At 44.3% G+C, this 23,971-nt stretch overlaps 1 protein-coding gene across 1 annotated transcript in view; it reads right to left on the minus strand.

Annotated features, from left to right (window-relative positions):
- Nucleotides 1–18,232: 18,232 nt before the first annotated feature.
- Nucleotides 18,233–23,971, minus strand: part of B4galt1 (beta-1,4-galactosyltransferase 1) — a 53,052-nt gene continuing 47,313 nt past the window's right edge. Inside the window, exons 4-6 of the mRNA XM_027930876.2 lie at nucleotides 23,685–23,807; nucleotides 21,434–21,538; nucleotides 18,233–21,213 (exon numbers count right to left, since the gene is read on the minus strand). Coding sequence (XP_027786677.1) covers nucleotides 21,081–21,213; nucleotides 21,434–21,538; nucleotides 23,685–23,807 — 361 coding nt within the window. The 3' untranslated portion in view covers nucleotides 18,233–21,080. The remainder of the gene's footprint in view (nucleotides 21,214–21,433; nucleotides 21,539–23,684; nucleotides 23,808–23,971) is intronic.

The raw sequence follows: 23,971 nt of genomic DNA on the forward strand, positions 1-23,971 counted from the left end.
TTTTTTATATAAGTATCCCAACTATGTAATCAATTTCCATCTCTTTCCAGACCTAGAAGCATAGCTTTTGTTACTTTGTTGATCTCTTGCTAGCAAGTTGATAAACTTTGCCAATTTCTAAAGATCCCTTTGTCTAGGAAACTTTATTTTTAACACTAGACAAGTGAGGTCTCTTATACTTCCCTCATCCATATATGGACAAAAAAAATCTCAAACAGGCACACACAGAGAGATAACTTCTAACCTCTAAACCAGACAGTGGTATTCCCCAGGAATCTTCCCATCCCATTCTCAGAGACTAAGTCAGAGATTTCTGGACATGATTTCTAGAACAAACTGCCCATAGTAACACTGAGGGAAATCCTACTCATGTCCCCACTTTTCCAGAAAGCTGACCCTTCCCAGAAGTCCATTATCGGCAGTTCACCTCCCTAAGCCAGCAGAGGGCAGGACAGCCACAGAAAAGCTACCATTGGAAACCCTGGTTCTAGATGTCTTAACTAGTTATTGAGAGAGATCCCTTGGTCTCCTGGATAAAAGAAGTAGAAGGCAAAGTCAATATTTGAGAGCCAAACTGGGTGAAAGTTTGACTTTACTTCCTTCTAAACAAGACCAATTTCACCTCACATGATAAGGCAAAGTCTAGAGAAAAATTACCACATGATTCTACCTGCTTGTGGCCGGACATGGCTTAGAGAATCTTCTAACACAAACTACAAACTCCTTCTTTTTTTTTTTTTCCCAATACTGGGGATTGAAACCAAGGCCTCACACATGAGGGGCAAGTGCTCTACCACTGAACTTCATCCCTAGCCCTTCTTATTCTTTTATTTGAGACAGTGTCTAACTACCCAGGCTGCCCCCAAACTTGGCATCCTCCTGCCTTGGCCACCTGACCTCTGCACCAGAAAATGAAATTCTCTTCATGGGTCAATTTTTATCAGGGACAAAAACCTTTCCCAAACACCCATCCTATTTCTGCAGATACACTGGTCAAGGCAGCAGCACGTGTACTTTACTAAGAGAAAGCCAACACTGGCAAGGATAATGGAATTATCTGACCACATACATGTACCCTGGGACTGTGGAAGGACCATTTTCCAAAGCATCCACACCAGTCTCAGGTCATCTGGCGTTCTGCTCTACAGGACTGCTACAGGGCACTAATGAGCCCCATCACAAAGACAAGAAAGTAGAGAGGAGGTAATGAAAGGCCCCACCCAAATCTCACAATGAGGGAGTCTCAAGCTTATAAAAACCTATTTCTGCTGACTCCTGTCCCTTCCCGGCCTTATTTGTCCAATGCCTGAATTAATGACTGCAGATGCTGTCCTTGATGGACTAGCCAAGTAAGTAGAAAGTGCCCAGGCCCATGGGATTGGAGGGAAGCAGAGGGGGAAGAATTCTTCCTAGGAAGTGAAGAAAATGTGACTGAATTGGGGAACAAAGATTAGTATTAGCCTGAAGGTGTGATGCTTGGACAGAACTTGCATTACACTTACCTGTCATAGAGGCACCTTCTAAAAACAAACAAACAAACATCTCATCCATACCACTATCTAAAAGGACAACTGTAGGTGACTGTGTTTATGCCATGTGATGTTGGTCCCCACCACTAGTCCCAACTGACTGCACTACAGGTAGATATCAGCTCCAAGAGCAGCTGAACCATAGGCTGATCAGTATCTTACAACCTGCACTGGCTCAAGAAAATGAGTTGAGCCACTTAGTTTTTCTCTCTGCCTTAGAAAGACCTGGAAAATGTGGAGAGACCAAGACATTTAGGAGCAACTGCAAAAAGGTCCTAAGGGAAAGGTCTAGAGACGTGAGATGAGTAAAAAAGGAATGTGGCATTTTTTCAGAAGAGAAAGAAAAGATATTGAGATGAGGAAAGGAAAGCTGGTGAGTACATACATAAACGGAGCATAGAGGACACGGGAAACCTGGGGAGTGAGGTTGATAGAGGCACAGGGGAGTGGGGAGCCTTGAACTTCACCTTTCTGCTGAGAATGCTAGAGTGAACTTTGAGCCTGAGAGAACTTCCATTACCAGACTTCTAAATGCTTGGCAGCCCTGTGTTACCTATTCTTAGATTTCCACAGCTTCCATCTCTTTTCTTTTAGCCCACTCCTATCCCTTCTATCCTTCTAGTACCTTCTAGGAAGTTCTGCTTGCTTCCAAAAGAGCCTAAAACAAATACACATTGCCGGAATGAGAGCAGCAGTACGGAGAGCAGTTAAGATCACATATTGCCTGGGTCAGAATCCCAGCTATACAATATACCAGCTGTGTGACTTTAGGTAAATTGCTCAACTTCTCTGTGCCCTAAATTGCTCAACTTCTCTGTGTCAGAGAAGTTAAAATAAGAATAATGATAATATCTGTCTCAAAATGTATAAGGATTAAATAAGTTTATGCATATAGAACAGTAAGTGGGCATATAGTAAGCACTGAATAAAGAGTGCTATCATTATTATCTATTAAAAAGTCAAAGCCCTTTTGTTTTTTGTTTTCCTTAAAACAATGAGAAAGTGAATACTGTAAGTCAAAATTAAGTCTAAAACTGGTCAGTGTGGGAATGAAGGACTACTGGTCTCATCAGTGAGATGCCACTCAAACAAATGGGCTTAGGGGGTGGGGATGTGGCTCAAGTGGTAGCGTGCTCGCCTAGCATGCATGAGGCACTGGGTTTGATTCTCAGCACCACATAAAAATAAAATAAAGATATTGTGTCCATCTAAAAATAAAAAATAAATATTAAAAAAAAAAACAGATGGGCTTGTACCTGTGCCACCAAATGGTGGCTGGCTGGTCCTCCACTTTGTTCTGACCACAGGAATCCCTGTGTTCATTCCGCTGGTCAATTAAGCCTCTGTGACACAAATCCACAATGAAGCATGAAACCAGCACCTCCTCTGTTTATACAGAAAGCATTTTGCCACAAGGCTGAGTTCAGGTGAGAGGTCAGCTCCCCACACCATGACTTGTTAGCACTTGCAGTTTGCAGAGGTTTCCCTTAGGGCACCTTTGATCTTGGATCTGTGCAAACAGAATCCACAGGGCCAGTCACAACGAGCCCTAGCTTCTTGTACTTTTCCCATGGGATTTCCCAGTGTAATTGTCCTTTTAAATGGCATCTATGACCTCCTTCCCATACTGCTTTCCTACAACTTCCAGGCACTTTAGGGCACAGAATAAGTACTAAACGTGTATACCTGGTATGTCTGGCATTCCTTTAACTAGATCAAGGGGAAGATTTCACCCTTATTTCCCATATTATCCCTGCCCACAGAATATCAAGGGATTCTCCATTTCTATCATTGCAGTGGATAGTTTTTGGGGTGTCTGGAAAGCTCACAATTCCCCTTTCTCCCTGTGGTGCTCCAACCACCCCCAGGGATAAGCCAACATAAGCCACATTCTGTCAGGTATTTCTCTTCCCACCATATTTAATGGCCCAGTGGTAGATCCTGACCCAAGATAAGTTGATTGGATTCTCTTTTCTGGACATTAAGACTTGGGACCAAAATAGTCTCATTTCAACTGGCCTGAAGTGATGAAGATTTTGAACAGTCATTTTCTTTTATATGACTAGGAAGCAGAGAACGTCAGGCTGCATAGAAAAGATTGAAACAAGCTGTGTAGTGCAAAAGAGGCTTGAGAGCCACCAAGAGTACTATCTGGGTTTCTGGTTGTTTTTCTTCCCTACTAAAACTCTATGTGGGCCAGGTGCAATGGCACACACCTCTAATCCCAGTGGCTGGGGAGGTTAAGGCAAGAGGATTGCAAGTTCAAAATTGGTCTCAGCAACTTAGTGATACCTAAGCAACTTTGTGAGACCCTATCTCAAAACAAAACAAAACTGGCTGGGTTGTGGCTCAGTGGGTAAGCATTCCAGAGACTACTAGAGACTATTTATATCCCATTTTACAAATGAGGAAACTGAGGCACATAATTGATCCATGTTCAAACAAATGATCTAGCTTTTCCTAAAAAGGATACAACTTGGGTATCCTGGTTGTGTGACTTGGGAAAAGATCCCTTATTTTCCCTAAACTGGTTTGACTTGGGATTCTGTCATTTTTGGTTAAAAGAATACTGATGAAAGACAGCTGAGATGGATTTTTTTTTTCAGGGCCTATTTTGCTTTCTTTTTTAACAGACTGGGGACTGAGCCCAGAGTCTTGTGTGCTAGGCAAGTGCTCTACCCCTGAGCTCTGCATATCCCAGCCTAGGATGGACCTAGCCTTGGATATGAGTGAGGACACCAAGACACAGGAAAGGCGATGAGAAGGGGGATGGGCAGCTACAGGTATATTTAGAAGTGGGAGGGGTCAGGAAATGGAGAAAGTTCATAACTCTCACCTCGGGTTTTTTCTGTGATGTGGTATAAGGCAAGGTCTTTGTGTTGAGATCACAGCACTTGGGGGGGGGGGGAAAGATGGTGCAGGTGGGAAAAGGAATTGCTGAGGGAATAGGAGAGGAAAGGCAGTTTATCAGGTTGAGGACTCCCCAGCTGTGGCTACAGGTGTTCAGTTCCAGGTGGGTCCATTTACCCAGCTGTGAGCTTTTCTTTAAGGCTTAACTGTATTATTGAAGATTAAATGGATGGGGCCATAGAAGGCGGGGCTAGAACATTAAGGGTGCTGAGAAGAGAACGACTGGGCTGTGAAAGTCTGGAGGCCTCTAGGAGGTGAAGGCAGGTTTGGTAAGATAATGTGCAAGAACTAAAGAGAAAGAGATGTGTATGAGAATGGAGAGATTGGATTTTGACACTTCTGAGGTGGAGCCTTTCTTACTAATGACAGGATTCAGGACATGACCACAAGAGGGAGAGGCTGAAATGGAGAGAAGGGGAAATATGAGAGTGGAGGAAACAATGAAATTTGGGGGCAAATACATATAAATATGTATATACACAAACATATCAGATATACCCAGACACAATGCAGACAGACATGCAGATACATACAGACACACAGTATAGGCAGGCATCTACAAATTCATGGATACAGGACACAACACTTCTCCCTTCCAGTATACAACAGAGAGGGGTACACACAATAGGACACATGCACAGATGTGACACATATATAAAGACACGCATATCATGTGACAGACTTGGAAACTTTGACACACACACCACAGTTCTGTGACTTAAGGGAGTTTGATTTTCCCCCGGGTATTGTTTTTCTTGTTGACTCTGGCCACTGTGGTGTCCACGTGGCACATCCACAGTTCTTAGTAAAAGGACAGAAACCCGAAGCCTCTCCCAAGTTAGAAACAAAGGCCCTGGCACAACCCAGCCCTGGCTCACTAGTCCAGGATGTTTGTTCCTACCTTTGTCTCCTCCTGGAACTGGCATTCTGGCTCAAATGCTGCCCTAGGGGCTCTTAGGGGGATCAGAGCCTTCCCCCAGTGCAGGGTGCCACTGGGACAGATGGCAGGGCTGAGCAGACAGTCTGACACCCAGAGACTTCACCATCCCCAACCCAAGCATCTCTTTCCCTGATAAACCAGCCTTACCCATACTCGGCAGCCTGCTAGGGAGGAGGATCAAGGATGAGAAAAGTGAAGCCGGAGAGACAGGTTAGAAACTAATGCTTCAGCCTGAAGAAAATAAGGGAGTCTTGAGGTATTACTAAATGGGAGACTGACATGTTTAAATTTCAATTGTAGAGCTCCCAACTCCTAGCACATAATAAATATGGATGTGTAATAAAAAGTGTAAATAAATATAATTAAGAGTGTATGCCTAGAACATAATTAATGTGAATGACTCTGGTAGCTCCATGTAGGAGGAGTTGGAAACTGGTAGCCCTGGTTCAGTCAGGAGCATTTGATCAGGTAATGGAGGGTTGGTCTATGGCCAAGGATAACATGAGGCAAAAATTGAAAGAAATGGAAGGGGCTGGGGATTTGATAAGAAAGGCTGGCTAAAGCTGGCCTGAACTGGTTTGCTCATACTAACTAAAACACCACTATGAGGCAGACATAGAAAGTTAGCTTGTAATTTACTATGAGAAAGATATCTGTCATAGAGATAGAAAATATATTCACCAGCATAAATTTTTCCATCAGCATAGAAACATGCTCTAATGTCTTTCATTGGTAAAATTCTTCCTTGACTCAAATCATTCCATTTCATATCCACTCCATTTCTCTGCTTTCCTTCAAAGACAAATTTCTAGGAAGTTTCTCCCAAATGGTATTTCTACTCCCTTACCCTATTCACTCTACCCTATTCCAATATGACTTTCTTCTACTATTCCACAAAACCTTCTCTTGTCAAGATCACTGATGATTTCCATTTGCTATATCTAATAGGCACACCAAGGATCTCATCTAGAGAAAACTGAGGCTCAGAAAGTCAAGTAGAATTTCACTTCTTCCTTATTGTTCCAGTCCTCTTGCTGAAGACATCTGAAAAATATAAAACAAATATGTTTGAAGGCATAGAAGAGATAATAAATAGGTGTTTGTGACTACTTTTTCCCCTGAGGCATATGTATCCACGCTAGCTAAAATGGATGGCCCAGAGGCAAATTACTTTTTTTCTTTTTTAAAATTCAATGGTAAATTGGAAATTCTGGATTTTTTAATTGGTTATTTTTAGTTATACAAGACAGTAGAATTTGTTTTGATATAATTGTACAGGCATGAAATATATCCTATTCTAGTTAGGACCCCCTGTAGTTAGGACCCCCCTTCTTATGAGTGTACATGATGGTAGGATTCACTACAATGTATTCATATAAGTACATAGTAAAATTATTTTGAATTCATTTCACTGTCTTTCCTTTTCCTATCCCCCTTCCTTTCCTTTCATTCCCTTTTGTCTAATCTACTGAATATCTATTCCCCCCACCCCATCATTGGTTAATTTCATATATCAGCAAAAACATTTGACCTTTGGTTTGGGGGGATTGGCTTAATGCACTTAGCATAATAGTCTCCAGATCCATCCATTTACTTGAAAAATGTCATTAAGTCATTCTTTTTTAGGTTGAAGTCTTAATGTCTTATTTATTTGTTTGTTCTGGGGCTGGGATTAGACCCAGGGCCTTATTCATAGTCTCAAGATTGTAAAGGTATAAAATCTCAGGCTGGGGGTGTAGCTCAGTGGTAGAGTGCATGTGTCAAAGAAAAAAAAAAAAAAACATAAGCCCTAGATTCACAGTCATTTCAATCAAAATTTCACAACTGGTGGGATTGTTTTCAGTGGATGTTGATAAGCTGATTTTATATATGTGCGTGTATATATATCTATATGACTATATCTGTGTGTGTGATGCTGGGGATTGAACCCAGGGCCTCATGCATAATAGGCAAATGCTCTACCACAGAGCTGCATCCCTAATCCTTTGACAAGCTAATTATAACGTTTATATGGAAATGCAAGGGCCAAGACACTCATAAAGAAAAAGAACAAAATCTATTAAGAAGCTGCACTAAGCTGGGCTGCATGCCTATAATCCCAGTGACTTAGGAGGCTGAGGGAGGAGGATGCCTCGGCAATTTAACAAGACCCTCAGCAACTTGACAAGACCTGTCTCAAAATAAAAAATAAAAATGACTGGAAATGTGGCTCAGTAATAAAATAATAAACCCTTGGGGTTCAATCTCAAATACCCAAAGAAAAAAAAAAGTTACACTAATTGGGCTGGGGATGTGGCTCAAGCGGTAGCGCACTTGCCTGGCAAGCATGCGGGCCCGGTTTGATCCTCAGCACCACATACAAAGATGTTGTGTCCGCCAAAAACTTAAAAAAAAAATAAATATTAAAAAATTCTCTCTCTCTCTCTCTCTCTCAAAAAAAAAAGTTACACTAATTAAGACAATATGGTAGTGGCACTGATAGAGAATGAATTAGAATGTCTAGTACAACTCCTCACAGGTCTGAACACTTTCTTTATAATGAAGGTGGTACTGTAGGACTATGGGGAAGGGATGACAGCCTTGTCAATATATGGGACTGGGATAATTGACTATCAGTATGGAAAAAGCCATTTGCCCAGGGTTGGGGTTGTAGCTCAGTGGTTGAGCACTTGCCTCGCTTGCTTGAGGCACTAGGTTCAATCCTCAGCACCACATAATAAATAAATAGATAGACAGATAGATAGATGGATAGATAAAACAAGGATATTGTGTCCATCTACAACTAAAAAAAAAATTTTTTTAAATCATTTGCCCAAAATCCTACAATGATGATTGGTGAAGCCAGGTACTTGAATCCAAATGTGTCTAGCTCTTAAATCCATAGTACACATTTCCAATCACTTGTCACTTCGCAAAATTGTTGTGAGCAACAGGCCCTCCAAGTGTGGGAATGCTTTGTCACCCAGCAGTGCTATGAACTCTTGTTGGGGAGCCTGTGGCACTGAGGAAATTAATTACTGCCTTCCAGGTAAGCAGGCATGGCCTTGGCCCACAGCCCTAAAGCCCCTGGTGGGTCCCCTCCAATTGTCAAGTGCAGCTGTCACCTGAGCACCAGGTCACCTAGAAAGAGAGTGGCCCTTTGGCTGGCTTCCCACAGGGGGACTGGCAGGAGACCAACCTTTCAGCCCAGGTGCTCCTGGCTGGAGAAATCCCACGGAGCAATGAGGGGGTGATGTTTTGAGGTCCCCTTTGGGTCTGCCTCAGGCAGCGTTTGGGAGGAAGCAGGAACTGGGCCATCAGAGACACTCAGAACAAGTTTGATGTCTCACTTTATAAGTGGAATTTTCGTGTTTTTGAGGCTTCAGTCCAAGGGGTGAGGCAAACTGAAGAAGGAAAAGCAACAGGCCCTTCCAGGAAAACTTACAGCAAAGGCCTATTTCCCTTTGGACTCTGCCATTCCCTTGGCGTTCCTTGGATCTGCCAGGGGTTGCCCCTTCTTCCTACTTCCCTACCCAGGTTTCCTGGGTTGACAAAGTGAACCTTTGTTTCTAGCCCTGGGGCCTTAGGGGAGAATGAGAGCCCTTAGGCTTCCAGCAACCTTGAAATTGGCTGGAGGGCTGGAGAAATAAAGTCCAAAATCACCCCAGAGAATTTTCTTAGAATAAGCTGGCAGCTCTAAAGGGCCTTCACAGTCATCCCACCAAGTTTCTACATAAGGATCAGAGAGGCATGATCTGACCTTATTTCCTCAAGAGTCAACTGTGGTCTCCCAGGCCAGGGCTTCCTCAGTTCCCTGTGCTGCCCACACTCTCCAAAAGTGAGGCATCCCCAGCAGTGTGCTAGCATGTGTCCTTGCCTCAGAAGTGGAGAGGAGCCAGGGAAGGGTTTGTCGGGCCCATGAAGAAAAGCCCTGGAACAATCTCATGGAAGTTATGGATGGTGAACCTGAAAGATAGAGTAGGCACAAGCCAGGAAGAGTGTCGACAGATGTTTGGAGCCAGCAGGGCCAAGTTCCATCAGCCAGACACAAATGGACAAGTCAGGGCAGGGGGAGAGACACACAGCATCAGAGTCAGACACAGACATTCAGAGCTACCAGGAATGGCCACATTGACGTCTGAGATACGTGCCCAACAGTTAAACTGGCTTTGGGGGGGGGGGGGCGTAATTCCTCCTGTCCCCAGCCTGTAGTTCTTTTCTCCCCATTCCACAGTCTCACTGTGGCTTGGTAAGTGTTTATCCAGAGCAAACCACATAAAACACAAATCATTGGGGTCTGGAGTTGACAAAGTTATTCCCAAACCTACTTTTTAGAGCTCTTGGTTCAGCCTGTCTAAAAATCATGAATCATCAAAACAAACCACAGCCCCTGGCTTTACTTAGGAAATTGTCTTTGATTGAGAATATGCAGGGGTGGGGGGTAGAGTAACAGTGTGGCAATTGACCTCACCGGGTGGAGGAGGAGAGGTGCCCAAAAGGAAAGTTGAGCAGGGATCCAGACTTCAGCAGAGATGCTTCTACCGTCCCTCTGGGTTCCTGCAGCCTTGGGACAGATACTATAGTGAGATCCTGTACACTAGGTGCTGGCCCAGGGCAGGGACAGGTCCAGGAGGATGAAGAACTAGGGACTGGTATTGCTGCCCACGGTGAGGCTTCCAGAGGCAGAAAGCCCTACTTCTTCAGGTTCATGTGACTTCTTTGCCCCCAGAGGATTCCCTTCCACCCTCTTCCCCATGCCTCAGTCCTTCTTGCACCTTTACAGATAATTTCAGCGTTAACCATTCCTATATGTCTCACAAGCAAAAGCAACACTGGTGCCCCAGCACAGGAAGCTGTGGCTGCCAAGTCTTCCAGGTTCCTAAGTCCTCTAAAACTGTAAAGGCAAAGAAAAACAAAACATACAAAGTCTCACTGGAGAGAAGATCCTGGGTCTAGTCCTGTATCTAACACTTATCTCAGCAACACTGCAAAGGCCACTCTGATTGAGACCAGGGGCAATGTACCCCCCAGCCTCCAGCCTCCAGCTCCCATACTGTGTCATGGAAAGAACTAGTGAGGCTGGATGAGAAGCTGGTCCAGTGGCCAGAGTCCTGGGCTGGGACTCAGAAGGTTGGGGTCAGACACTCTGGCAAGTCATGTGACCTCCCTTGAGCCTAAGTTTCCAGTGATGGGAATTATTGTAACACAGAGCAGGTGGTAATTTCTGAGTGTGCTCATAAGGGGTGAACCAGGAGAAGGACTAATATTGCACAGCAATTCAGAGTCTACCCATTCCCACTCTCCCCTGCTCCCTCCCGTCTGTTTGCCTTTGGTGAAGCTGGGACCTGCAGGGCTGGAGCCTTAAAGCTAGCCTGTTCCCTGTCCTTTTTGTCATCAGGGGAGACCAAAGACAATGCAACCACAGCAATAGTACACTTTCATGGTCAGGGAGCATTCTAAGGGCCCCTCTAATGGCCCAATGGTCCTGACTGGATAATCTCTGGTGACTCACTCTATCTAAGGCTTTTAGTACAGAAAGCTCCAGCTGGCCTAGCTCCATGGAACTGAGCAGGGTGGGGCAGGGCTGGGCACAGAGCCCTTGGCATTCCACAAGATAGAACTCAAGTATAGAGGCTTACACTCTTTCTGGTCACAGCCTGGCACACACCTCCCAGGCAAGGACGCAGTCCAGAAGCACAGGCCAACTGTCCAGCATTCCCATCTGGCCCGGAAATGAGTCTTGGACAAAGTCAGGCTCAAGTCTGTGTCAAAATCCAGATGTCAGGGCCTCCCTAGGCAGAATCTGGGGTTCCTAGATCCTAGGACCAAAGTTCCATTGGTAGAGAATCCCCTCACTTCTTCTCAGACTCCTGCTCCTCCCAGAGCCCTCATCAGGCACTTCAGGCCAGAGCCAGGTCACAGCACTTCCTTGTTGTTGGTAGTGGTGGTGGTCTTCTTCTTCTTTAATTTTTTTTTTTTTAAATACAAGTGTAATAGGCATGAGAAGTCTGTTGCCTTCAGGAAAGAGTGGCAAGAAATTTCAGAACTTTTCCTAAATCTGAGAGAACTACTAGAAGCCCCCCAGTCTGTGTTCACCTTTCTTGGATATCCCCACAGCCAGGCCTCATCCTGCCACATGTGAAGAGGGCTCAGTCTACCACTAGTCCCCAGGGGAGGAAGTCCCCATCTCCCTTCCAAGTCTGGGGAAACCTACAGGAAATAAGCCCTCCGGGGGTTCAATGCAGCTTGTTTTCTCTCTCCGAGTACTTTTTCTTTCTTTCTTCTTCTTCTTCTTTTTTTTTTTTTTTTCAGTGCTGGGGATAGAACCCAGGTCTTTGAACATGTTAGTGCTCTACCACTGAGCTACAACCCGAGCCTCAGCTTGTTGTCTCAATGGGGCCAACAAAAAGTCTTAGTTCTCAGGCAGTTCCAGAAACGTTAAAAGTTGTTACCCCTTTATAGGGGTACCCAGAGCAAGAGCCTGGCCTCAGGCTGTGCAGAGAAGGGAAAATCATCCCCAACTTTTCTCATGCATCTGCTCCCACAATTATGAAGTAATTTCTGCACTAAATTATTCATCCATTTCCCTTCCATGTATGGAAATACCATTCTGTTGTTTGATTTTTCTCCTTGGACCTCTTTCCAATCAATAAATATAGATCCACTTCTTTCTCAATGGTTGCATAGTACTTGTTTGGATGTACATCATTTTACTTAGCACAGCCACCTATTGCTGGTGATTCTCATTTTCCATGGCTATAGGGGTTACTAGGGTAAATGTGGCTGCCCATGCATATTCAAACAGGGAGTAGGTTGTTTTCTTGGACTGGATTCCTAAAAGCTGAATTGTGGGGTTAGTGGGTAAATCCACTTTTAAGATTTAGTTCTCTACATTCCACTCCCAGAAAGGCTGGCAGCACTCTTGCCAACACCAAATCATGAGTCCATCTCTCCTGAGTGTCCCACTCAACCTCCAGATTCTAGGATCTGACACAGAACTCAGGGTTCCAGTCCTAACACCAGGGGACCCAGTCTCAATCTAGACAGAACCTGTATAGCTGACTCTCTCCATTTTTATCCTCAGGTATAATCTAGCCCCAGCCTGTCATTTCTTCCTTTCAATAGAATGCAGCCCAGGCGGGGTTGTGGCTCAGTGGTAGATCTTTCACCTAGCATGTGCGAGGCTCTGGGTTCGATCCTCAGCACCACATAAAAATAAATAAATAAAATAATGGTATTGTGTCCAACTGCAACTAAAAAAATAAATATTAAAAAAAAGAATACAGCCCAATTTCTAGTTTCTGCCAACAATAAATGGGAGCCTAGTGGGCATTCTGGGAATAAATTCCATATTGCTCTCTGATCCTAAGGTACTTCCTGAGCCCAGGCTTCACCTTTTCCACCCAAGCCTCACATGCTAAGGAATCATTCTACCTATGTCATAGCTTTGCCATAGCTTAGCTTCCCTAAAGAAGAACAATGTTTATCTTGGGAAAAAGTACCAATTGAAAAGCTAATCCTTTGGGGCAGAGTGACAAGCTGGATTCAGCAACCAAGTTGAGTCCCTATGATTTGCCAGTCCTCAGGTGGCATGTCCCATGTGGCCAGCCCACCCCTCTTTCAAAACTCCCTGTGAATTCTGGGATTAACCACCATATCCTGTCACTTTCACATTAAAACAGATGAGGTGAGGCCTTGACCTCAGGGAGCCTGCTTTTTTTATTTTTAAAATTGTGATAAAATATAAGTAACAAAATTTATCTCCGTAACCATTTTAAGACCTATCATTCTGTGGCATTCATGTGCTACCAGCACCACCATTCACCTCCAGAACCTTTTTTTTTCATCTTCCTCAACTAAAGTTGTGTATTCATCTAACACTAACTCCCCATTCTCCTCTCCCTATGGCAACCACCATTCTACTTTCTGTCTCCATGAAATCTACTATTCTAGATAACACATGTAAGTGGAATCATACAATATTTGTCCTTTTGTGCTGAATTTCACTTAGCATAATGTCTTCAGAGTTCATCCACGTTGTAGTGTATATTAGAATTTCCTTCTACTTTTAAGGTTAAACAATATCCCATTTTATGTATATAGCACATTGTATCCACTCATTCATCTATGGACACTTGGGTTATTTTCTTTTGGCTGTTGTTAATAATGCTACTGTGAACAAATATCTGTCCAAGTCCCTGCTTTTGTTTCTTTTGGGTATATGCTCAGAAAAGAATTGCTGGATAATATGGTAATTCTGTTTAATTTTTTGAGGAATTGCCTTCCATTTTCCACAGGGGCGCGCCATTTTACATTCCCACCAGTAATATACAAGGAATCTGATGTCTGCATATCCTCGCTAAATTTTATTTTGATTTGTTAAAATAGCCATCCTAATGGGTGCAAATTCTTGTGTTTGTTTTGTTTTGTTTTGTTTTTTTGCATTTCCACTGGGAAACTTCTGAAGGTCAAAAAATCTGAGGCCCTTTTGTCACAGGCAGAGGGGCCAGCTGAAAGGAATCTGGGTATGGAGGTAGTTTCTCTTTTAATCCTACCTCTTCCCAGGAGCTGAGCAAAGGCTCAGATACCCCCTTATTCCTGTACTTTTCCCTCAGGTGCCCTGGGTATTCTGCTGCCTGCTGAGCTACCTTGGTAGGGGGATGATCAGCAAGCCTGAAGGGTTTTTGCTGTTGTTGTGTTGCAGTTGTTGCAAAACCCAAGGTTTTGCACATGCTAGGCAAGCACTCTATCATTCAGCCACCTCCTGGGCCCAAGGTTGAGTTTTGAAAACTTAAGGAAGAAGCCAGACACTGTAATCTCAGTTACTGAGGAGGCAGAGGCAGGAGGATCACAAGTTCAAGCCCAGCCTGGGCAACTTAATGAGACCATGGCTCAAAGTAAAACATAAAAACTGGGGATGCTCAGTGATAGAGCATATCTGGGTTCAATCCCAGTACTACCAGAGAAAGAGAGAGATGCTCCTGATGGACAGCAGTCAGCATGGGCAGGAAGAGTCTACTGAGGGGACAGAGGGGCATTGAGTAGAAGAGGGCAATGGCATCAGCAATAACATTCCAGCCTTCCCTCCCTCACCAGTTGGAACTTTAATAGTTCATCCTTGATGCCCAAGGAGACCCTGAGAGGGAGGGAAGGAGCCAGCAGGGATGGTCCTACTGTTTTTACAAATGAAGACTCAGAGATATTTCCTTTAGGATCCCAGAAAAGGTTAGCCTCAAAGGACAAGAGAAAAACCCAAGATCAGAGCAAGTCATAAAATGAAAGAGCAGAGACCCAGAAAGGGAAACGGACTTGCTCAGAAAGCAAGACAGCAGAGAGAGCCAGAGGACCATTGTTCATATGGTTTCTTCCTGGCTCCCTGCCTGGTGGCCTGTGGTATTCACTCTCTACAAGTACACTCTGACATTCTAATGCCCTGTCCCCACCGTGGTGACCCTAGCATGCATCTTTACAAAGTGCGGATATCCTTGTAGTGTCACCTCCCTCTGATTTTCAGTCTATTTACCCTATCATCTCGTAACAACTGTGCCCCACAGCTTCCTCTGCCTCACATCCTGGGTCCAGGTTCTGAAGTTCAGATGGAGGCAGCAGCCACACCCCCTGCCCCGGGACTCTGCCAATGAAGGAAATGAGGCTTGTCTGGCATGACCAGCTCAGTCAGACAAAACTCATTTCCTTTCTGACAGGATAAGAAGTTCCAGTTCTAAGAAGAAACTAGCCTCTGGAAATGTCTGAGCTCCTGCCTTCTGGAAGAACGTAGAAGAGGGGAGCCTGGATATGTGGTAGAAATTGGAAACAAGAATACAATCATTTCCTAGCCTTCTCCCTGCCCTCCCCATGCACGGCTTGCCTTGGTGAAGAACAGCAAACTCTCCTTGCGGAGGCTCCACTCTTACACCTCACAGACACCCCCTTCCTGGGCACCACAGTCCTGCCTCCAGAAGATACTTTTAGGTCAATAACTGGCACCCTGGTCACATTCTTACATGGAAGAGATAGTATATAGGGGATCTGGGGTCCACCAAATCAACCTTCTTGGTTAATGGGTTCTGCCCGATTCAGACTTTGTTCTGGGCCCCGTGTGAAGAGGGAAACTAGAGACAGCATTTCTTGAAGACATGGCCCGGACAAGGAGCCTATCCTTGGTGCCCTTCCTCTTATTTCCCTTCCTGGCTCCTTGGAGTCCACCAGGGATGCTCAAGCCCCCTCTCTCCCTGAGATGGTCATTCCAAATATCTTCACTAAGGTGGAGTAGGGAAGGTGTAAAGAAAACACCAATGGTGAGGTCCTGGGTGTCTCCAGAAGAGGAGCAGTCACTTACTCTGATGTTCACCCACCCAACCACCAAGTAGCAAAGTTCCAGACATGCACCCTAGAAGAGGAAGAAGGAAGCTCTCCAGCATTTGAGCATGTGAATGTGTATCTGTGTAATATGTACATAGCAATTCATGTACATGTCAACACGTGTGCCCACATGCCTTTAAAAAACTTGAGCAGGGATTTATTAAGACTTATAATGCTTATTATGAGCCAGGCATATTCTAAGTAATTTATAAGCATTAATTAACTTAATCTTCATAACAATCATAAGGAAGTAGCTATTACACCTATTATACAGATCAAGAAACTAAAGCTGGGCATGGTGGTGCACACCTGTAATCCCAGCAGCTCAGGAGGCTGAGGCAGGAGGATCATGAGTTCAAAGCCAGCCTCAGCAACTTAGCAAGAACCTGTCTCTAAATAAAATATTTTAAAAAAGGGCTGGGAATGTGGCTCCGTGGTTAAGCACCCCTGGGTTCAACCCCTGGTACCAAAATAAAATGAAAAAAATAAATAAACAAACAGAGATAAAGAGACAAAGTCATTTACTCAAAGTCACAACTAATAAGAGGCAGTGGCAGGATTTGAACCCAAGTCTTTTAGTTTTTCATAAGCACATGCCAGGCATGTCATATATGTTAGTGCACATGCATCTGTGTGGATGTGTGTGTTTTTGAGGAGGGAAGGGTGAAATTGCTTTTCCCTCTGGTCTTTTAACCCAGATCTTATAGTTGCAAACCCTGTGTGACACTGCAATTTAATAAGAAACATATACTTTGACTTTGACTTAATTTTCTGGCACAGAGTTTCTAAAATCCTTATAATTTCCTGAGCTACAGGGGTGCTAGAAGAATCTTCTGTTCTAATATTTGGTCTTTGACCCTGGTTCCTGATGCAGAGCTCCCAATCCCTTGCAATTTCCTGAGTGATAGGAGTGTCTTTTGTTCTAGTTAGGTGACCCTTGGTGGGCTCCTGGATGGGGGCTAGTCACCAGAAAGATCAAACCATGATTAGAGCTTGAAATATTCAGCCCCCTCCTCCCATATTCTCCAGGAAGGAGAGAGGAGCTGAAATTTGGGTAGATTACCAATGGCCAAATGTAATCAACTATACCTACATGATGAAGCCTCCACAAAACCACAAAAGGACAGGATTTGGAGAAGCTTCTAGACAGCCCACATGGGGAAACGCCTGAGGGTGGTGCACCTGGAGAAGGCACAGAAGGCCCTTTCCTTCCCACAGGGCCTGCCAAATGCATTTCTTCATCTGGCTGTTTGTTGGTATCCTTTGTAATAAACTTTATAATAAACCAATAAACATAAATGTTTCACTGGGTTCTGGGGGCCATCCTAGCAAATTAATTGAATTCAAGGAAGGACTCCTATGACTATGGGAACCCCAATCTGTAGGTGGCTAGTCAGAAGCACAGGCCACAACCTACTACTGGCTATTGGCATTGAAAATAGTAGTATGTGGCTGCCTATCAGATTCACTATGGAATCTAACTGTAGGTACATTGTGTCACAGTAAGTTATCCTGTAGGATGCCCAGCTGGTGTCCACTGAATTAATTGCTTGCTGAAAGGGAGAAATTCCCACACATCCGGTGTCAAAAATGAAGTGTAGAGAGCAGTGGAGTATGAGATGAAAAGGAAAAAAAAAATATAAGTCAATACTAAAAAAAATTTTTATAAGACAATACTACAACCAAAGGACCAGAGGCATCTGTTTGACAGTCAGATCTGAACCTTGACCATTTCTGCTCAGGGCTGAGGCAAGCAGGCAGGGATCCCTCCAGGAATTACATAGATGAATAGAGACAGCCAAATGGCCCTGGGATGGCCACAGGAATCTACCCTCCTAACTCCTATTTCTTACCTGACACTCAGAGTCATAGTTTCATCCATCAGAGCCTGCAGCTCCCTCAGCCTGACAACAGGGGACACCTGTCCTACACACTTGTTTCTTCTGGCCCAGGGCCATCAAGAAGGAGGCATCTGGGACACTTACTATCTCAATTGCTAGGGTGATAATTAAGACTTTAGAGCCTCTGGTTAAATTTCCTGGGGCTGACAAGAAACCTTATTTTGGATAATACCATTTAAGTTACCCTACAAACACTTTGGCAAACGGCTCTGAGATCTACATCTGAACTTTCCCGGCCTTTGCTGAAAAAAAGGAGAATGTGACCAGAGAACTGCTAGGGGAAATTCTGTTTTGAAATGGATACTACTAGATTCTATAAAGTGAGTACCTATGAGGTAGGTGTCAGTCATTGGTTTAGATATATCATCTTCTAAGTTTTAAAAAGTCTCAATATTATTAGTCCCATTTCCAGATAAGAAAATGAAGCTCAAATGGGAAAACTTCTGATTTCAGGGAGGTGTGTATACCCCAACTCTGCCCTGCTACCATGATACCAGTGCGCAAGGCAGACGCGGGCAAGGCATATGTCTGCTTTCTTCAGATTCTCCCAGTAGGCAGCCCCAGCTCAGGAAGAACCCAAACCCCTTAAATCAGAAGAGAAACCACCATAATTACAAAGATAGGGTCATTTATTCATGTTATATTATTGGATTTCAAAGGCAAAAATACAGTTGTTTGTTCGGAACACCAAAATCAGATACAGCCTCTCCCAGTGGTAAATAGAAGCATTTGCATACATGGAAAATCAAAGTACACAGCACAACAGGTCTTTAGAATATGAAAACTGTCATCCTGGCTGTGTAGGACAGCCCATACCCAGCCCCAGGGATAACAGAGACCCTGCCCAGGCTGAAGGCAAGCACAGCATTTCCTTTACTCTCCTGTGACACTTCTGCCCTCTGATCATCCCTAAAGGCCATTTGACACAGGATCACTAGCCACAGGATTTACAGACTTAAAGAAAGGCACAGCATGACAACTCATGGTGGTAACTCCCAGGTGAAGGAAATTCTCCAGAACCCTCAGCCCTGGAGTCTCAAGGGAGGACAAAGGACACCATGCAAGGCAAACATCGAGGCCTAACTATGCCTCTGGTAATGCCTTTAGTCTGGAGGGAGAAGGGATGAGGCTCAGAGCACTGGAAGGTCAGCATGTGTGTGTGTGTGTGGTGGGGGAGACAAGAGAAGCAAATTTTCCATTGTTTCTGAGAATGAAACACATACTTGATATGGATGAAAATGTAACAGGAAGAAAAGAAGCGGGGGGTGGGGGGGTGGGGGGGTGGGGGGGGAGGTGGAATTTTGTTCAAGAGTGAAGGAAGTAACAAAGAAGTAGCCACTCAGAGCATTTGTCTCCTTTTTCTTAAGGCACTTTGGAAGAGTCAGGTTCTGGAAACAGAAAAGACCTCTCTGCATTTCCCAAAAAACTCTCAGTACAATCAGTCTCAGTTTTAATAATTTCCTTATTAAGGCATGGGGAATGACAAGGAATACTTTTTGCATAGCCCAGGTGCTTCTGCAGAGGAAGGTAAGTTCTAACACATACAAAGGTGTCTGGGAAAAAAAAAAAAGTTAGCATCTGAGATGCTAAAAATGATAAAGGCACAGGTAGGATAGGGCCAAGCATAGCTCAGCCTCCAAACTCAGGGCAGGTATCCAGGAGGGCAATGCTTGAGGTCCTGGCTGCCACTAACAAAGGGCTCAACCCTGGCAACTAAACCTTAGGACCTCAGCCCAAGCTGGACCTGGCAAAGGCCTCTATGGTAGGAAGTGCCTCTTGCCGTCTTACCCAGGTGACTACACATCCCCCCAGCAGAGGCCTGCATTCCTGAAAGACTCCCCTGTGGATTAACCTCATGGGGGTGGGAGCACCTGCTAAAACCCTGAGGGGGGATAGGAGGCTTTAGGCACCAGAGTTCTCAGGAGGAGACAAGGTGTGGGTTCAGATGAACTTTCTAAATTTCTAATTAAAAGGCACAGTCATTCTGGAGAATGAATAGTCTGTTTGACCCTGAGTGCCACAGGCAAGTTTTGGGGAGCAGGCAAGAGGCAAGGAATGAAATGGGAGAGGAAGGAAAGAAGGGCAGTGTAAGAGAGGCAGGGGAAGGAGGAGGAGAACCGGTAATGCAGGGTGGGACAGGGAGTGTGGTGGCAAAGGCTCTCGGAGGCCGCCCTGCCAGAACAGAAGGTCCCTCCAGCTGGGGTGGAGCTAAGGGATGGTAAACAACCTGACTGCAGTTTTTTACAGTCCCACAGCCTAGGGCCCTGAGGGGTCTGTCGGAGGAGGCTGAGGTTCCCTCCGCCCAGCCCACCTGGGGAGGGTGGGGGGGTAAGGAGTTCTGTCAGGTAGGCAGAGGCTGACTCCCAGGTCTTTGCACTAGAGGTCTGGCAGGATAATGCTGACTGGGAGGTGTAGCCCTCAGCAAGAGACTGAAGGTGATTTTGCTCTTCATAAAACCTGGCCTGCCAGCTAAATCAGAGGCCCATTTGAGGCCATAACAGCATATATAATCCCCGCCCAATCCCACCCCCAAAATGCTCAATTTCCTCCCTATATTTAAAATACCACAATAAAAATACATAGGAAATTCAAGTTTACATAGCATGCCCAGAAAAATAAATTGTCATGACTTAACACTAAACAGCTATGCAAATTTGGATCAACACCAAATCATGCTAGATCATAATTAGAACTCAATTTTTTTTTCTTTCTTTAAAATACAAGCTGCTTAAAAAAAAAAAAAATCTTTACATTCAGAAACCAGACAATCTGGAGATAGGCCACTGTAAGTGAGAACACCCAAGGTTTCGCTCTGATGGCTAAAGTTACCTTGGAATTCACACATTAGCAGGACAAAAGGTTCAAGGCTCAAGTTTAAAAATTCTTTTGCTAAGACACACACACACACACACACACACACACACACACAGTGATTGTAATAGTTGCATACCACTGAAAAGAAATGGGGTGGATAACATGAAACTGGTTGAAATTTTGTGTTTTCTGTTAAAACATTGTTCAAAAATATACCAATCCAATTTCAGCAGCAGTTTCTAATTTTTCATGAAGTAATTCATGAAATTCACCACAATTTAAAGCAAAAATTCTTACCCATTTCACAATTTAGCCATTTTATCAGTGGGAACAAGCCCCACAGTCTACAAATTCTGAACTGTGCACAGTTCTGATTCTTTGGGGTGTCACTGTGAAAATGTCAAGAAGCACCCAAATGCTGACAGTCTACACTGACAAACACCTTGTACAGCTAAGAAGTCATATGCCGAGCCAAGTTGGGGGCAAAATATTCCACTTGTCCTGGTCATCTGGAAAGGCATCTGAATGATGAGTGAGGGGACCTATCACTCAGATTGTACAAATGAGAGGGACCAGCCCAGCAGACTGGCCGAGAAACAGCAGAGGTCTCTGGCCATTTTCACGTCCTTAATTTGTACCAAGATGCTAGCTTGGTGTACCGATGTCCACTGTGATTTTGGTATACAATGGGTATCTCTGTACGTCCAACACATGGTAGGTAAGTGAGTTCAAACCATCAAAGCGCATTGTATCCCTTGTGTGTGCAATTCGGTCAAACCTACAAGGAAAAAAAGGAGAAGGTATCAAAACAGAAATCTTAAGAAAAAAACTATTTTCATCTGTACTTTTCCTCCATACCCTCTCTCCCACTTGACCCTGCCCAGACTGAATGCCTCTATTTCCCTGCAGGCATACAACCCTCTCCAGAGCATAAGTCCTGCAGCCTGTCCCATCCTAAAGTGGGGAGAAGACAGAATTGAAATGAATACAGAACGCACCTCTGAGGGTTGGGTTCATTTTTCTTGTCTCTCGAGTGGCGGATCATGCGACACCTCCCGATCACAGCATTTGGGCGAGATATAGACATGCCTCTAAAAACTAATCTGCAAAGAGCAAAGGGACAAGTCATTAAGACAGAGGAGCCATAAGGCGTGGGTCTGATAGTCCCAGCTGTGAGACTGTTGCCCCATCTGTCAGCTCTGCTTGCTATTCTCACTCAGCCCAAACCCCAGCATCACGACAAGACCCAGTCCAGCAAGACACTAGTTTAAATTCAATCCTACTCCATGTTCTTTCACAACTGGTTCTACAGTGTGTGGGGCTGCCTAGCATATACCAACATTGAGGGTATCTGCCCTCACAGAATTTCAGTGTGGATACTTAGAACCTGAGGCCTTTGGTGACAGGCCAGAAGTGAGAAGGGGAATGTAGGGTCAAGGGGTACAGAGGAAGAAATAACCAAGTGAGGCAGCAGAGCCAAGTTGTGAGGATGAAGAGGTGTGTGTCGGCCAGAGCGGTTTGGGCAGCCAGGACAGCACTGGCAAGGCACAGAGCTGAGAGCAAGTATAGACCTAAGATTTGCCCTCAGTGAACAAGAAAAGCTTCCAGAGACTACTGGAAAGAGTAAGGGCTAGGAAGTGACAGGTGATGAGACTGAAAAAAAAAAAGGGGGGCAAAGGCTAAATCATGGAGGCCTCAGAGCATACCAAGGAACAGTACCACTGCCTAAACGTTACAATGTGCAGCATTCCCCAAATGGTTTTGACTGTGGTGAAACCTCTCTGGTGCATATTTTAAAAGAATAGGAGAGCAGAGAACATGACTAGAGGCAACCAGAACAGGGTGGAAGAATCTTGAGTTGGTTCAGGGGAAAAGAATGAGGACCAAAAATTGAAGCCTTAACAGTACAGTACCAAGGTTAGAATCAGGACTGGCTGATCCTGGATGACCAACAGCATTCTAGCCCTGCTTTCTTCTAAGTGTGGATCCTAGGGACATAGCAAGAAGGTCTGTAATTTAGCTGCTTCACACACTGAGATCCTTCTAGTCCCACCAGCTTAGAGTAGCAGTATTTTATGTTCTCTCTGCCCCCAACTATCCTGACCTTTCAGCTGTGGTGTCCTGTCAGCCCAGTATACTACCATAGCAGTCCAGAGTGACCGCCCAGGTGTGGCTCTGTGGAAGCAGGTTTGTTTTTGTCTGGACCCTGTGTGCAGGTCTTTGGTGTCTGCTTCCCTAGGCCTGCCTGGCACAATGCTGTGCAATAGATGCTCAATATGTGCATGCTTAGGAGCCAGTCTTCAAACTCTAAAACTGGAGTTCTCGTCAAGGCCATTGTGTGAAAATTTGGGTCTATGTCAAGTTTTCACACAATGGAAACCTTGAATGATGTGGGTGTTGCTTTGACAGACAACATCTGTGAAATCAAATAAATGTATTCCAATTCAAGAAAGCTAGCTGTACCTCGATATATTCTTTTTTCTTTTTTAGTTGTAGTTGGACACAACACCTTTATTTCACTTGTTTATTTTTTTATGTGGTGCTGAGGATCGAACCCAGGGTCTCGCACATGCGAGGCGAGAGCTCTACCGCTGGGCCACAACCCTAGCCCCTCGGTATATTCTAATATCAAACTCAGTGACAAGTTCAGACTGGCTCCCAGAAGGAGCTGATAGGCAAGACTGAAGGCTCTTTATCAGGGAGGATTGAGCAGAGTGTAATTTTAAATGCCTCTGATAGATGGTTTTTTAACTTGCAATAATAACCACAGGATAAAGGTCTATTAGTTTAAAAGAGCCCTGGGATGTACATGGGGCAGGACTGGCCATGGTATGACAGCTATGTGACAGGTGGGTCTATAAAAGTTCATCGGATTACTTTTATCTTCTCTATGGTAATAGTATTCCAAATAAAGATGCAGCAGCAAAGATTCTGTGAGGAAAATCAGGATTCTTCCCAAGGAAAATTGTTTCCCATTGAAAACAGACCACAATGACATGCTGTTTTTCATTTTACATTTTCCAAGGCTAATCCAAAAATCTTGGCTCATTTTTTCCTAAAGATCCTGATAAGTACCTATAGGATCTATAAGTACCTATAGGATCTATAGTAACATAAATCTAAGCATCTCGGCTGACTGGGGACTACAGTCCACCTGAGGGTCAATCCTTGAAGAATAACCAAGCACAGGTTCAAAAACCGGAAGTGAAGATTCACAGGAGAGAAAGAGATCTAAGGTGTGACTATTACCTGTTAAAGATGTCATCATCTTCTCCTCCCCAGCCCCAGTAATTATTAGGAAATCCATTGATGGTCAAAAACTGTTGTTTACTTAGAGCAGAGACACCTCCAAAATACTGAACATAAGGTAGGCTGGGAAGAAAAAAAAAAACAGAGGACCCATGTGGTTAGTAAGCCTTGACATTCCTGAAAGAAAGCTTGCTGAATTAATGCTTTAAAAATTACTTTTTATTTTTTGACAGGAGATTTGTGAGGGTTTTCTTCTTCTTCTTCTTCTTTTTTTTTTTTTTGCAGTT

Source organism: Marmota flaviventris, chromosome 13, assembly GCF_047511675.1.
Source record: "Marmota flaviventris isolate mMarFla1 chromosome 13, mMarFla1.hap1, whole genome shotgun sequence".
NCBI lineage: Eukaryota > Metazoa > Chordata > Mammalia > Rodentia > Sciuridae > Marmota > Marmota flaviventris.